Source organism: Nerophis lumbriciformis, linkage group LG39, assembly GCF_033978685.3.
Source record: "Nerophis lumbriciformis linkage group LG39, RoL_Nlum_v2.1, whole genome shotgun sequence".
Lineage (NCBI taxonomy): Eukaryota > Metazoa > Chordata > Actinopteri > Syngnathiformes > Syngnathidae > Nerophis > Nerophis lumbriciformis.
Genome location: NC_084586.2, coordinates 739,827 through 756,176, shown reverse-complemented (window position 1 = coordinate 756,176; position 16,350 = coordinate 739,827). Strand labels below are relative to the sequence as shown.

The following is a 16,350-nucleotide window of genomic DNA, read 5'->3' as shown; positions in this document are numbered from 1 at the left end:
GTGGAAAAACATTCTCCTTGCCGAGTGTTAATGGCCACTTTCTTCTTTCTCCTCTGCTCTCCAGCTCTGCTCCAGATGCTGGCAGCTGCCGAGGCGGGACGGGATGTGGCTTATTTCACCTTCGGAGACAGCCAGCTCATGACAGATGTCCACGACATGCACTCCTTGCTCACTCTGAGGAACATCAGTGTCGGTGAGGAGCTCGCCACTGTCCCACCTGCTTCCTGTTTATGTGCACTTGTGCTTTTTTTCCTGCTCACCTAATGATGGCTGAATTGGAAAAAGCATAAAACGACAGTCATGTGAAAAAATGAGGACACCCGATGAGTACCCCTACTTATGTTATCTGTGCTGTTACTTTCCCAACAGATAAACCATATGGTGGTGCAGTTTTTAAACCCTGTTAGTCGGAGTCACTTGGAATTTCTCATTTCTTGCAAACACCATGAAATTTGGTATGCACCATAAGGGAACTTAGGAGCACATTGAGCAGGATTGCTTGAAAAAAAACACCTTTTTGACTCATAAAATAACTGTTCATAAAATGGCGTTAACACATCCAGTTTAGATGGCAGTTTGGCAATTCGTCATGCTCTGCCAAAGGCCCTTTTAACACTACAGCCTTATTCAACGGGCTTTTAATTTTATCACCATACTCTTAGGGAATACACTTATTTTTTCCCCAGTTCACCACTCATTCTGTCGCATTGACTACTTTTTAACAAGTAGCTCAATTTTATCTGACATCTCAAACATTCACATCCACCCTATGATCATCAGTGACCATGTATGTCTCACTCTCCCTCACTAACTCCACGTTGGAGTCTGCCCGTCTCCCTCGTCGAAAAAGACCTCAACGGCGAAGTGGGCGGATGATGGTTGCATAGAAGCTCCACAACGGTCACAGAGGCGGAAGAAGGCTGCAGCAAAGATGGGTCCCCAATTGTCTTGGTCTCTATGCCATTGGACCCTGGCCTTCTCTTTGCCAAGGACAGTGTGGTGGCTGTCTGTGCACCAGTCTCCCCACTTTACAAGATTTCTCCTTAAGGCAATCCCACCACCAGGAGGACAATCATACTCGTTTCGAGTGATCGCCGACGACTAACAAAACTATCACTGCACCTATAAAACAATGGAGACTTAATACATCATTACTAAAGGACCCAGACTTCCTAAACTATTTTGAGAAAGAATGAACAGATTTTTTTAGATTTTAATGATCAACCAGAAATCACGGCGTGCATTCTCTGGGAGACCGCGAAAGTAGTTATGCGAGGAAAAATTATTTCTTATTGATCATACAAGGAAAAAAAAGGAACGTTTTTTAGAGCAGGAACTTGAAAATGAAATACAAATATTAGAAATAGCTTATGCTAACTCACAAAACGATCACATTCTGAACAAATTGAGAAAACTCAAATTACATTTAAGAGAAATAATTGATAAGAAATGTCAATTCCTGCTCCAGAGGTTACGCTTAGAAAACTTTTAACATGACAATAAACCAAGCAAATATTTGGCTCACTAACCAGGTGGGGATAGATAGATAGATAGGTCTTTATTGTCGTTGCACAAGTACAACGAAACTTTGTTTTCAGCACAAACCCGTTCAAGATTAGACAAACAAACAGTGTACAGGGTTACAGAACAGGAACGCTGATGGGTCGCCATAAGGCGCCCCGTAAAAGATGGGAAAAAGGTCAAACGGTGGCGAAAAAGATGAGTAAAAAAATACAATCTCGAACTGGGCTCCTAAGGGGGCCTAGTCTGGAGTGGGAAAAAACCTCCATGCAATGCAAACATAAACACGTTACATTTAATCACGACAAACTCGCAACAGAGGGGCGGGGAGTTGGGGCCCTGGAAGGCGACCGCTGCTATGAAGCGCTGCCATCCGACCATCACCCCGAGGGGAAAACAAGCGGTGGTGAAGTCGTGGGGTGGGGGAGGTGGGGTCTGTGCATGTGTGCCCAATTGTCTTGTGTGTGTTGATGTAATGTTTTTTTAGACTGAGGCCGATCTGCAAAAGTTCGACTCCAGGTGTCGTTGAGGAGGGAGGGAGTGTTTTTCAGAACAGCCTGGTCCTGTTTCCACAGCGTCAAGGCCATTAGAGGGAGTCAAATCGTAGATTAGGATGTTTGTTTTCCGCGAGCAGACAAAACAATGACTTGTCTGTCTGATCGGTAGAAAGCTCCGGCCCTCTCTTCACTTGAGTGTCCAAAACATGCTTGATCCAAAAATTAAACTGTTACTACCTAAATTGTATTTTTTTGTTGTTTCTTTTAGTGTTCCTTTTAAGCCAGAACATTGCTGTTATCTGTTTTTTTCCCCATAAAATTAAACAACTGAATGAACATATTTCAAGACTGGTGATTACATATTTTTTTAGAGTTTGGAATGGGGGTACTGAGCTAAACTCCTCACTCATGGTGCTGCTGTACGCTTAAAATCGATATGTTTGGCCCTGGAGCAAAAAGTTTCGGCACCCCTGACCAGAATTATTTGTCTTGACATTCGCGTGCAATACTGTTCCACGCCAGTCCTATAGGTGGCAGTAATGTGCATTTGAAGTTGAGTGTAACATAAAAACAAGACTTATTTATCTACACCTGTTTGTATGTGTCACTAGTCTTATTTTTTCTCTCTCCTGTCCTCAGGAGAGGTGTATGAGCTCCTGGTGGAGTACTACAGCGCCGTGTGCAAGCGCTGCAACGGTCGGCGTCCTGACGTCAGCCTTTACGCGTTCATCTACCAGCAGGTCAGCTCCTCGCCCTCTCGCCCGGTAACTCCAACTGAGGCCGCCGCCAGACAAACCGTCCCCACGGACAGCCTTTAATGTCAGTTGACCCGTGAGTCACCGTACCTTTTGGAGGACTGAAACACACACCAATTCTCCCTTTGCCTTTAGAACACGTTCTGTTAATGATGGTAGCAAATGGAACCGCAGCAGGTGATTAGTGTGACGGCGCGGTGTTTATTCTGCTGCTGCTGCTAATTTGCCAAGGGATTGAGCTTCAATACGACAATTGTGATTTTTAATGGTGAAGCAAAGGTTGCCATCCGTCTTGTCATTTTGCTTCTTCTTCTTTTTTTTTTGCACCCACACAAATCCAGCCTTAATTGAATTGGCTGTCAGAAATCAAGTTAGAGGCTAACTAAGACCGCCATTGGAAAGCTTCTCAGGAAAAAAAAAATCAGCTTTACAGAAAAATGTTTATGTATTCTGTACAGTAGTTCTTGATTGGATATTCATTTGTAGCAACAAAGAAGCATCATTTTTGTAGCGTTTGTATTTAATTGTGACACATTTCTTGCAGTTGGAAATAAATGACAGCTCTTCTTGTCCTGGCAATGTGGCATCTATTACTTCCCCCGTTTAATAAGGTCATACCCTCTTATATAAACTGTACATGACGCCTCATTAAGTCAAGGCGCAGTCAGTCAAAGGTAAGAGAAACGGGAAAAGATGTGTCTTCATTTGCATCTTGATGACTTGTGCTTTGAGGTAAGTTTGCTTTTCACATATTTGTTTTAAGAGCGCGACACAAATATTTTAGATTTGTTTGTGTAATGTTTCAGGACAGTCACGGCTTTAGGGTCCTGGGATGAAGGTCAGTGCAGATTTATAACACGGCCGTGTTAAGGAAGAAAAACCAAGGCCACATTGTTGCATCGTCAAGAGAGCGGCGATCAATCATTCAGGTTAGTGTGGATGACTCATTCTTGTTTCCCCGCCTCATTTAAATGCATTATGAGTCATTAAATGGATTTTGCAAAAATTAAGACATTAAAAAGCATTAATTACAATATCCAGAGGCCTCAATCATTGGTATGTTTTCATCTACAAAACCATCTTATCTGTCTTGTCTTTTAACAAAGAAACAAGGAAGTCACAATCTTCGTTCAATGAGTATTCTGCAATTTGTCGTCCCCAAAGTAAGAACTGAACTGGGCAAGAAAGCATTTAGGTTTTCAGCACCGAAGGCTTGGAATAACCTACAATCCAATATTAAACTTCAAACCCTAGTTACGTTGAATGAGTTTAAAGCTTCTGTGAAAGGACTGCAGTCTACCTTGTCTGTATGCACATGTGTCATGTGAGCAAGTTTTAATGTTGTAAATGTGATGTTTTATGTATTTGTTTACTGTTTTTAATGTAACCTTGCTGCTGCCCTTTTGGCCAGGTCTCCCTTGGAAAAGAGATCGTTGATCTCAATGGGATTTTACCTGGTTAAATAAAGGCTAATAATAAGAATGATTTAAAAAATAGAATTGTAGGCCTGAGTCAATTAAAAAAAACAGTGGTTCTCAAACTTTTTTCACCAAGTACCACCTCAGAAAACATTTGGCTCTCCAAGTACCACCATAATAACCAACATTAAATACAGTAGCGTAGCAGGCCTAAATATTCATTAAAAACAAGGCAAAGGTTGTATTTAACAAGTATTTTTAATATAGTTGGCCTTTGTAACATTACACATGGTTTAAACAGTAACACTGTTTGAATATTTGATTTTGTGATTATTTGCCCTACCACTAGATGGAGCCCACAACAGTGTGAGAATCACTTAATCAAAAGATAAATTAAAATGAACTTAATAACTTTGCTGGCATCGATAAATTGCAATGTCCGTGTGTGTTTCTTTTGTTCCTCTCTGGCTTTCAAAATGGATACAAGAGGCCTCACTCTGTGCATCGCTCTCAGCATCTGAAGCCTTTTGACAGTAGAATTAAATGAGCGGAGTGAAGCCTCTTGTCAAACAATCACAAAATACACCGACATTACCTTGCTAGTCGTGACCCACTTATGAGAAGCACTGTTTGTAACAAAAGTTAAAAGGAAACAGATTATTTTAAAGCCAAATGTCCCTCTGTGGGAATATTCCATCTTCAAACTGAATGAGCAACATGAGCTCATCAGCACGGACGAACTAGCAAGCATGCTGTGATGACATTGGCAACAAAAAAGACAACAAAACACATTTTTCGACCCAGTTTTTCCAATTGGGAAAGACAACTGCACTTCATGATCTTCAATATTTAATAAAGGGACATTTTTGCTAACAGAGATTGAAAGTCCATTTTATTTTTATGTTTGTGTACCTATTTAGGATAATTAAGTTTATTACAACGGTAAAAAAAATACTGCAGTAGTGAAAAATTATTATTGTGTTTGAAAATGTTACTTGCATTTTTATTATTACAGTTTATATTATTATTACCGTATTTTTCGGACTATAAGTCGCAGTTTTTTTCATAGTTTGGCCGGGCTCCAGAGCGACTTATATATGTTTTTTTTCCTTCTTTATTATGCATTTTCGGCAGGTGCGACTTATACTCGGAAAAATACGGTACATTAGTATTTAATTTGGCCACATTTAATATAAACTTTTCCGGCATTATTGTGGTGTATCCTGCTGTATGCTAGCATATTTTTTTTTGAAGGCGTGACTGAAAGGAACATGATGTGGTCGGAGGAAAGGCAAGGCAAGTTTATTTATAGAGCACAATTTGTACACAGGGTGCGGAGTTTGCATGTTCTCCCCGTGACTGCGTGGGTTCTACTCCGGCTTCCTCCCACCTCCAAAGACATGCACCTGGGGATAGGTTGATTGGCAACACTAAATTGGCCCTAGTGTGTGAATGTTGTCTGTCTATCTGTATTGGCCCGGCGATAAGGTGGCGACTTGTCCAGGGTGTACCCCGCCTTCCGCCCGAATGCAGCTGAGATAGGCTCCAGCGACCCCGAAAGGGACAAGTGGTAGAAAATGGATGGATGGATGGAAATTCAAAGTGCGCTGTTCCAAAAATTACAAAAAGGCAAAACTAAAAATACAATAATCATAAAAGTAGCCTGGATTTGAACATTGTCAACGTTGAGGCCTGTGAGACTAGATTTTAGTATCATAAAACAGAAACGCAGTCTCATCATGTTTGGTCCTGACTCTAGGCACCAGCAGGAGACCACTGCCCGAGGTACTCAGAGCTCAAGATGTCTCTAACATGTCAGAGATATACTTTAGCACAAGACCATGAAAAGACCTGTACACAAGCAGAGCTTGTCTATGGATATTGTCATTCATCCAGGTCATTGTATTCTCAGAGCATTCAATCAATCGCATCTGGACTGTTTGGTTTGTCTCTTAAGTCCTGTAATTTGTTGGAGGCTAAATTGCGGAGTCTTTTAGGAATGGTTGAAAGGACAGTGTTGTATGTGGGGGATAGGTGGTGTCGCAAACCACATCCTCTGTTCAGGGATGATTTTTCAACCTTGATGTATATGGCTTTCTTCACTCCTCTTTCGTACCATCTGATCTTCCTGTCCAGAAGTAAATTTTTGTTTTCAAAGGTTTGCTGTGTCTTCTTGAGGTGCAGGTAGACAGCTGAGTTTTGGCCTGAAGAGTTCGCCCGTCTATGCTGTGCCATACCTCGGCTTAGTGGTTGTTTTGTTTCCCCAATATATGAATCAATCATCATTACACTGGCTAGCATACAACAGATTGTTTTCGTGGGTGTGGGATGTCCAGTCCTTAGGATGCACTTGTCTCTGCCTCAGTGTTGCCTACACAGCTTTTTTAAAGGATTTTCTCTGAGTAACACGAAGCCAGTGCAGTGACCTAAGCATCGGACGTATATGGTCATATTTCCTGGTTCTAGTCAGAACTTGAGCAGCAGCATTTTGGATGTACTCAGTGGCCTAGTGGTTAGAGTGTCCGCCCAGAGATCGGTAGGTCGTGAGTTCAAACCCCGGCCGAGTCATACCAAAGACTATAAAAATGGGACCCATTACCTCCCTGCTTGGCACTCAGCATCAAGGGTTGGAATTGGGGGTTAAATCACCAAAAATGATTCCCGGGCGCGGCCACTGCTGCTGCTCACTGCTCCCCTCACCTCCCAGGGGGTGATCAAGGGTGATGGGTCAAATGCAGAGAATAATTTCGCCACACCTAGTGTGTGTGTGACAATCATTGGTACTTTAACTTACTGCAGCTGCTTTACAGCTCATTTAAAGAGTCCATTGAGAAGACCATTACAGTAGTCTAACCTGCTGGAGACAAAGGCATGGATTAGTCTTTTTCTAAGTCTTTTTTAGACATTATTCCTCTGATTTTAGCCATGTTTTTCAGGTGGTAAAAAGCTACGGATGTTATTGACTTAATGGGGCTGTTAAAGTTCAAGTCTGAGTCCATTGTTTCCCCTAGATTTCTAACCTGATTATTAGGTTTTAGGTGACTAATAATACTTTCTCTTTGCTTCTGTGGGCCAAAGGCAATTATTTTAGACCTGTATGTAACAATGTGAATGTTAAATAGCAATAAACAAGATTTGCTTTGTGGAACAGCTTGCTGTCTGCTTGAACCTTCTAAAATAAAAAGGAATTGCTTACAATCATGTCTGAACAGACAATTGTATGCTTTTGACTATACATCAAAACTATCTGCAGTTGTATATGGGCATTACATTTGTTTTAAGTTGCATTAAAAGGGCATTAAATTAGATTTGTTTATACCTGCAGAAACCTTTTGAAACACCTTATTTATTTAGGAAGAGGTAAGTTGACTCAGTGACGGTTTGACACATCGTCTGCATGTCTTCACTTCCTCTCATAGGGTGATTCATCTCATCAGACACCTAATTGGTGCCGACAGATGAGGACTGTGTTTGGTTAAATATTATTTGCCAAAGGTTAAAGCGATGTTGTAACCAGCGTGTGTTGAAGGGACTTCCCTGGGGGTGGTGGCGGGCGGATAGGGAGCGGGGTATAAATGAAGCTCAGCGGGCCGTTTGCCTGCATGGGTTCACGAGGTTGGGAGGGGGTTCGGTTCTGTCTCTTTGTAGCTTGGCGAGTTCAAAAATGAGCCGCTGCAGTATCCCGGCGCATGGACCCCCCCCATTGTGGGGCTGATTGACCTTTTGGCTGCCATCTGCGGTGACACCCACCTGTATTGGAGCACGGCAGAAAAGTACTGCGTTAAATCCATACTCTTAGCATTCACTTAGTCGAGTGTACGTCGTGTTATTTATTAATAAACCCCAGAGAATAACATAGCCCATTCTTTTTGAAGCTTATGTAATTTTGTTCCTTTTTCTTTACCATCCAAGAAGGTCACCTCACAAAGCCTCCTTCTCTATTATGAATATGAAGGCCTATTTTAAATTAATTACGCCTATTTACTAGTTAGTGAGAACTCCCCCTGTAGCCAAGATCCTGCTGCTGGCCCTAGATTAAAGGCGTTATCAGATGAATATTGATATGTTTGACGAAAAACCACTGCGAGCGGTGGTTTACATTTGTTTGTACTGAGGCCTTTAAGACAAAAATAGTATTCGCAGGCATGAGCTCCTCATTTGCAAATTATTAATCGGCTTCCTCGACAGCATTATTCTATTGAAAAAAATGACAAACAAAATAATGCTGCTTTTAATACCCGCGGCATTACAGTAATTGTATAATGCCGTAAATCACAATTATTTTGTGGAAACCTCTTCACATACATGTAGTCTTGGTGGACTGTTACGTTCAGGATTTAAATTAAGATTAAGAAGAGGTAGTCGCGAGGGATGTTGATTCAGTTTCAGCCAGTTTGCTGGCTACAGAAGGTGTCATCGCTGGGCATGTTTCCCATATTTTAATTTCACAAACAACTTTGGACCGCAACAAATCAATCAATCAATCAATCAATGTTTATTTATATAGCCCTAAATCACAAGTGTCTCAAAGGGCTGCACAAGCCACAACGACATCCTCGGTACAAAGCCCACATAAGGGCAAGGAAAAACTCACCCCAGTGGGACGTCAATGTGAATGGCTATGAGAAACCTTGGAGAGGACCGCATATGTGGGTAACCCCCCCCCCCCCCCTCTAGGGGAGACCGAATGCAATGGATGTCGAGTGGGTCTGACATAATATTGTGAGAGTCCAGTCCATAGTGGATCCAGCATAATAGTAAGAGTCCAGTCCATAGTGGGGCCAGCAGGACACCATCCCGAGCGGAGACGGGTCAGCAGCGCAGAGATGTTCCCAGCCGATGCACAGGCGAGCCTTTCCACCCCGGGTCCCGACTCTGGACAGCCAGCACTTCATCCATGGCCACCGGACCTGTGCCCCCCCCCCCCCCCCCCCCCTCCACAAGGAAGAGGGGAGCAGAGGAGAAAAGAAAAGAAACGGCAGATCAACTGGTCTAAAAGGGGGGTCTATTTAAAGGCTAGAGTATACAAATGAGTTTTAAGATGGGACTTAAATGTTTCTACTGAGGTAGCATCTCTAATTGTTACCGGGAGGGCATTCCATAGTACTGGAGCCCCAATAGAAAACGCTCTATAGCCCGCAGACTTTTTTTGGGCTCTGGGAATCACTAATAAGCCGGAGTTCTTTGAACGCAGATTTCTTGCCGGGACATATGGTACAATGCAATCGACAAGATAGGACGGAGCGAGACCGTGTAGTATTTTATACGTAAGTAGTAAAACCTTAAAGTCACATCTTAAGTGCACAGGAAGCCAGTGCAGGTGAGCCAGTATAGGCGTAATATGATCAAACTTTCTTGTTCTTGTCAAAAGTCTAGCAGCCGCATTTTGTACCAACTGTAATTTTTTAATGCTAGACATAGGGAGACCCGAAAATAATACGTTACAGTAGTCGAGACGAGACGTAGCGAACGCATGAATAATGATCTCCGCGTCGCTAGTGGATTAAATAGAACGAATTTTAGCGATATTACGGAGATGAAAGAAGGCCGTTTTAGTAACACTCTTAATGTGTGACTCAAAGGAGAGAGTTGGGTGGAAGATAATACCCAGATTCTTTACTGATTCGCCTTGTGTAATTGTTTGGTTGTCAAATGTTAAGGTGGTATTATTAAATAAATGTCGGTGTTTAGCAGGACCGATAATCAGCATTTCCGTTTTCTTGGCGTTGAGTTGCAAGAAGTTAGCGGACATCCATTGTTTAATTTCATTAAGACACGCCTCCAGCTGACTACAATCCGGCGTGTTGGTCAGCTTTAGGGGCATGTAGAGTTGGCTGTCATCAGCATAACAATGAAAGCTAACACCGTATTTGCGTATTATGTTGCCTAGCGGCAGCATGTAAATACTAAAGAGTGCAGGGCCAAGAACCGAACCCTGAGGAACTCCGCACGTTACCTTAACATAGTCCGAGGTCACATTATTATGGGAGACGCACTGCATCCTGTCAGTAAGATAAGAGTTAAACCACGACAAGGCTAAGTCTGACATACCAATACGTGTTTTGATACGCTCTAATAAAATATTATGATCGACGGTATCGAAAGCAGCGCTAAGATCAAGAAGCAGCAACATACTCAAAGTCTACTTGTATAGCTCTTAATCACAAATGTCTCAAAGGGCTGCACAAGTCACAACAACATCCAAAACATCCAGTCCACAGTGGAGCCAGCAGAGGATCCTCTTGCATCTGGACAAATAGATTTGGCTCAACCTGTTTGAGTCTCAACTATTTTTCTGGTTAAAGAAAAGGTACGTTAGGGATGTTTATTTAGTCTCAGCTAGTTTGTTGGCTAAAGAAGTAGTAGTTGCAGTAGTTGTTGATTAAGTCTCAACTAGTTTTCTGGCTAAAGAAGATGAAATTCCAAGTTTTTTTCAATTGAATCATCAACTAGTTTGTTGACTAAAGAAGTAGTAGTTGCAGTAGTTGTTAATTGAGTCTCAACTAGTTTTCAGACTAAAGAAGATGAGGTACCAGATTTATTAATTGAGTCAAGTAGTTTGCTGGCTAAAAAAGTAGTAGTTGCAGTAGTTTTTAAAATTTGTTTTAACTAATTTTTTGGCTAAAGAAAATGAAGGTGTTTTTCAATTGAGCCTAAACTAGTTTTCTGGCTAAAGAAGTAGTAGTTGCAGTATTTGTTAAATTGAGTTTCAACTAGTTTTCTGGCTAAAGAAGCCAAATGTCTTTTTCAAGTGAGTCTCAACTGAGCCTAGTCTATAAAATTCGCTACACCTCCCTGATACCGAAGTACATGTCAAACTACTTCCATAACGTAAATGAGCGCCATAACCACAACACCAGGGGGAGCTCCACAAACCACGTTAAACCCAGATTCCGATCTAACAAAGGTTTTAACTCATTCTCCTTCTATGCCACATCAATATGGAATGCACTCCCAAGAGGTGGAAAAGAAAGTGCATCTCTATCCTCCTTCAAAACTGCACTAAAAGAACTCCTCCAGGCAACTACAACTCTAGACTAACACCCTCCCCCCACCACATCCCACATCCCCGGAGTGTAAATAATCAAATGTAGATACTTGTTCTTATGCTTTCTGAGCTCACTATGTTCACTGCTCGCTGTACATATCCTACCAAGTCAGACCTACACTGTTTCAATGTCCATTTCTCAGATGATATAATTGTTGATGACTGAAGTGCTGATATCAACCAAACCTAACCCCCAACCCGCTCAACATCCCACCCCCCGGATTGTAAATAATGTAAATAATTCAATGTATATTCTCTGATGATTAACTTGTGTGATGACTGTATTATGCTGATGGTATATATTTGTACCATGAATTAACGTGGACCCCGACTTAAACAAGTTGAAAAACCTATTGGGGTGTTACCATTTAGTGGTCAATTGTACGGAATATGTACTGTACTGTGCAATCTACTAATAAATGTCTCAATCAATCAATCAATGCTGGCGAAATAAGTAGTAATTACAGTAGTTGTTTGAGTCTAAACTAGTTTTCTGGATAACGAAGTTGAAGATGCAGGTTTTTTTCAGTTGAGTCCAAACTTGTTAACTGGCGAAATAAGTACCGTATTTTTCGGAGTATAAGTCGCTCTGGAGTAGGGATGTCCCGATCCAGGTTTTTGCACTTCCGATCCGATACCGATACTGACCGATACTGGCCTATCTGAGCATGTATTAAAGTTTAAAGTTATTTAGCCTACTTAGTTGTCAGAATCATGTTGAAAAGGGTTTTAGTACTCTTGATAACAACTAGCCAGCTGAATTAGGGGAGTTTGAATAAAACACAATGGTTGGTAACAAGAAACTGACCTGTTTATTCAAGGATAAACACAAAATAGACAAAATTATACATGACAAACAGAAATGGCATCATTGAACTAGGGCTGAGCGATATGGCCTTTTTTTAATATTGCAATATTTTAAGGCTATATTGCGATAAACGATATGTATCTCGATATTTTGCCTTAGCCTTGAATGAACACTCGATGCATATAATCACAGCAGTATGATGATTCTATGTGTCTACATTAAAACGTTCTTCTTCATACTGCATTAGTATAGGCTACTTTTAAACTTTCATGCAGAGAAGGAAATCACAACTAAAAAAATCAAAAAAATTTTCATACGGTGTTGTGGAAATGTTTGCCTCTGCATTTTGATGGTGTGGACATGTGGCACCGAACGGAGATAAGCGTTTCGACAGACGTTACAATATTTGAACAATGATGACGAAAACTGTTTTCTCTGTCGTGTCCTTGTGTTGAAAATTGTTATGCGCTTATTTTTTTTTATTTGATTTTGTGCGTGGCATACATTTGCCGTGCGCAGAGGACGCATGAGCAGTGCGCAATTGCACAGGCACGCACCTTACAGAGAACGTTGCTCGCACGAGCTAACGTTTGCCATGCTGCTACCTCTCTGCTCGGGGAGGGCGTATATGTATGTGACGTATGACGTGACAGTATGTGACGTATGACGTGACAGTATGTGACGTGTGTAAGAAGGTGTGCTTGCTGTCTGTGAGAGGGAGACACAGGAAAGAGTGAGGAGAGCCTGTCATGTAATGCCAGCAGCTAAAAGCAACTGCGTGAGAATCCACAGACCTGTGGATGTGTTGAAGGTGTGCTGGAAAATGCGGAACGGAAATTAGTGAGCAGCAGAAAAGTGGAATGTATTATTTAAATCGGTGCGTTGAAAAACACGGACCGGAGTTTTTTTTTAAAACTGGACCTGGATCGGCATTTTCCCATGCCTTGCCGATACGCATTTTTTGGCAAATATCGGATCGGGACATCCCTACTCTGGAGTATAAGTCGCACCTGCCGAAAATGCATAATAAAGAAGGAAAAAAAAACATATATAAGTCGCATTTTTTGGGGACATTTATTTGATAAAACCCAACAGCAAGAATAGACATTTGAAAGGCAATTTAAAATAAATAAAGAATAGTGAACAACAGGCTGAATAAGTGTACGTTATATGAGGCATAAATAACCAACTGGTATGTTAACGTAACATATTATGGTAAGAGTCATTCAAATAACTATAACATATAGAACATGCTATACAATCTGTCACTCCTAATCGCTAAATCCCATGAAATCTTATACGTCTAGTCTCTTACGTGAATGAGATCAATAATATTATTTGACATTTTACGGTCATGTGTTAATAATTTCACACATAAGTCGCTCCTGAGTATAAGTCGCACCCCCGGGCAAGCTATTAAAAAAACTGCGACTTATAGTCCGAAAAATACGGTAGTAGTTGTTTGAGTCTTAACTAGTTTTCTGGCTGAAGAAGTAGTAGTTGCAGTGGTTGTTGATTGAGTCGCAGCTTGTTTCATGGCTAAAAAGAGGTAGTCGCAAGAGATGTAGATTGAGTCTCATCTGGTTTGCTGGCTAAAGAAGTAAAAGTCAAGGCAGTATAACCAGTGCAGTTGATCAGAGCAACTCACACATGGTTTCAATTAGGAAGATTGTTTTGTATTGACGCAGAAGCCTGTTTGGTGTCATTTCAATAACCCCATAAAAAACATGAATATTCCAAGGTGTTTGCCTAGCAATTCACCCCAGTTAGGAATTCCGGCGTGGCCTGGAATGACCTCTGAGTCACGATGCTTGTAGCTTTGAGCGTGTCTGAACCTAAACGCTCGGCCACTTCCTCCGTTGGCAGCGCCATGAACGTTTGATGGTAATTGTGTCTCTTGCATGCTGAGACGCTTCCTCGTCCGAAGGCTACTTCCCTTCCCTGCCGCCAAAACTTGCTTGCGTTGCATTATTTTTATTTTTTTTGTGGCGTAAATGCCCTGCAGCTGAATATCAGCTTCTTGTAGTGCAGGACAGGAGCTTCTCCCTCAGCGGCAATTATTCATCACTGACAGCGTCGGCCATTTTACTTCAATTTTTCCACCGCAATTGATCGGAAGGGGGAAAAAAATCCATTTTTATGTGATAGCCGTAGCTTTTAACCAAACTGACTGCTCGCTCGGTAAGGTCAAGGATTGAGTGAGGGAAGTTATTTTTGTTCCTAGATTGCCTATCTATCATTGAAGCGTCATGTGATTGATCCTGAGTGAAAGACAGAGCAAGGCCAGTCAGGCGGAGCGTGGTTGCTATGGTAACTAACTTGACTGCAAGCAAAAAAATCTAGTATTTTGTTTTTATCTGTCAACATCAGCATATATTAGCACCTCATTTAGAGAAAATCTACATTATGCTGACCACTTCCACAAATGATTAGCTTTCATGCTCATTCCCTTAAAGCACATATTGTGTTAGCTCGCATCCAGCTTGTCAAAGTCTCCCAATTCACCAGCGATGAACTAATAATGCTCGCAGCGCACGGCTGATTGGGTTTACCTTTCAATGTTTTTCAACCGAAGGCATCTCTTCGGGCGCCTAATTGCACACTTGTTGCCGCATGCACATGCCTGCGCATAACACCATCTGCTCCGTGTCCGCACGAGGCCCACCGCAGTTTCATGCAAGACAACATAATATTCTGCCCAAAGTTGAGTTTTTAATGTAATATTCTGCAAGTAGGCGCAACCTTTTTAAATATGTGAAATCGGATGATATTTAAAAACAGTATCGTGAACGAAAAAGGCCTCAGATCGCGTGGTTACGTTCCAAACTGATGTTTCCAAACTGCCAGGGATGCCAGATGTCTCGCGCTCATTTCAAAGGGCACATTTTACGGCCTTTTGGCGCATGATTAGTGCCAACACATGGCAGCAGTCTTAAACTAAAGTAAATAAAAAACAGTCTTTCCTCATTTTTGGATTCTTCTTAAATTATTCTTTATCTGTTATTTAATACTAATATTTTATTGAACTAAACCAGGGGTGCTCACACTTTTCAATTGATCAAGTCGTGGGGATCTACCTCATTCATATATATCATTTATATTTACTTATTTATGAAACATATGTTTTTGTTAACAAGTTAAAGGTGTTTAATGATAATACAAGCATGTTTAACACATATAGTTAATATTGTTAGTAAATTAAAGGTGTTTAATGAAAATACAAGTATGTTTAATACATATAGTTAATATTGTTAATAAGTTAAAGGTGTTTAAAGATAATGCAAGCATGTTTAACACATATAGTTAATCTTGTTAATAAGTTAAAGGTGTTTAAAGATAATGCAAACATGTTTAACACATATAGTTAATATTGTTAACAAGTTAAAGATGTTTAGGGATAATGCAAGCATGTTTAACACATATAGTTAATATTGTTAATAAATTAAAGGTGTTTAATGATAATACAAGAATGTTTAACACATAGTTAATATTGTTAACAAGTTAAAGGTGTTTAAAGATAATACAAGCATGTTTAACACTTATGGTTAATATTGTTAACAAGTTAAAGGTGTTTAAAGATAATACAAGCATGTTTAACACATATAGTTAATATTGTTAATAAGTTAAAGGTGTGTAGAGATAATACAAGCATGTTTCACACATATAGATTCATTTCTTTCATGAAGACAAGAATATAAGTTGGTGTATTACCTGATTGTGATGACTTGCATTGATTGGAATCAGACAGTGGTGCTGATAGGTCCGTATTTTCGAATGGAGGAGAAAGAAAGTCCTCCTTGAAAGTGGTTGGTTTTTGGCATCTTATTTATCCAGCGTCCATACTCCTTTGTATACACTTTACAAGAAATACATTGTCGGCAAACTCCGTAGCTTGCTAGCTTGTGCACGCCAGCTTTCTGAGACTCTTATTTTGGTAGCGCAGGCAGGATGAAGCAGAGCTTTTATTGTGCAACTGTGCAGTCGGTCTTTGGAGTTTTGACGACAGGTACGGCGCCAGAGTCTGTTGAAATAAAGTGTTTCTCGCCTTCCAGTCGGTAATTTTAATGAGCTGGCAGCAGCCAGCGTCATCTCAGAAGACCCTCGGGTGCCGTGAATGTCAATCAAGTGACGAAAGTGACGTCATAGTGAAGATTTATGATCGCTCATTTTTAGGACTATTTTTTTAATGCCTGGCTGGTGATGGACTGACACACCCTCTACGATCGACCGGTAGCTCGCGATCGACGTAATGAGAACCCCTGAACTAAACATAAGACAGTAGACTGAAAATCTTGGTCTAATA

General features: G+C 41.0%; 1 protein-coding gene across 1 annotated transcript in view; it reads left to right on the top strand.

The window, feature by feature from the left end:
- Positions 1-2,895, top strand: part of LOC133577960 (poly(ADP-ribose) glycohydrolase-like) — a 57,472-nt gene extending 54,577 nt beyond the window's left edge. Inside the window, exons 15-16 of the mRNA XM_061932156.1 lie at positions 65-193; positions 2,658-2,895. Coding sequence (XP_061788140.1) covers positions 65-193; positions 2,658-2,836 — 308 coding nt within the window. The 3' untranslated portion in view covers positions 2,837-2,895. The remainder of the gene's footprint in view (positions 1-64; positions 194-2,657) is intronic.
- The last annotated feature ends 13,455 nt before the right edge of the window (positions 2,896-16,350 follow it).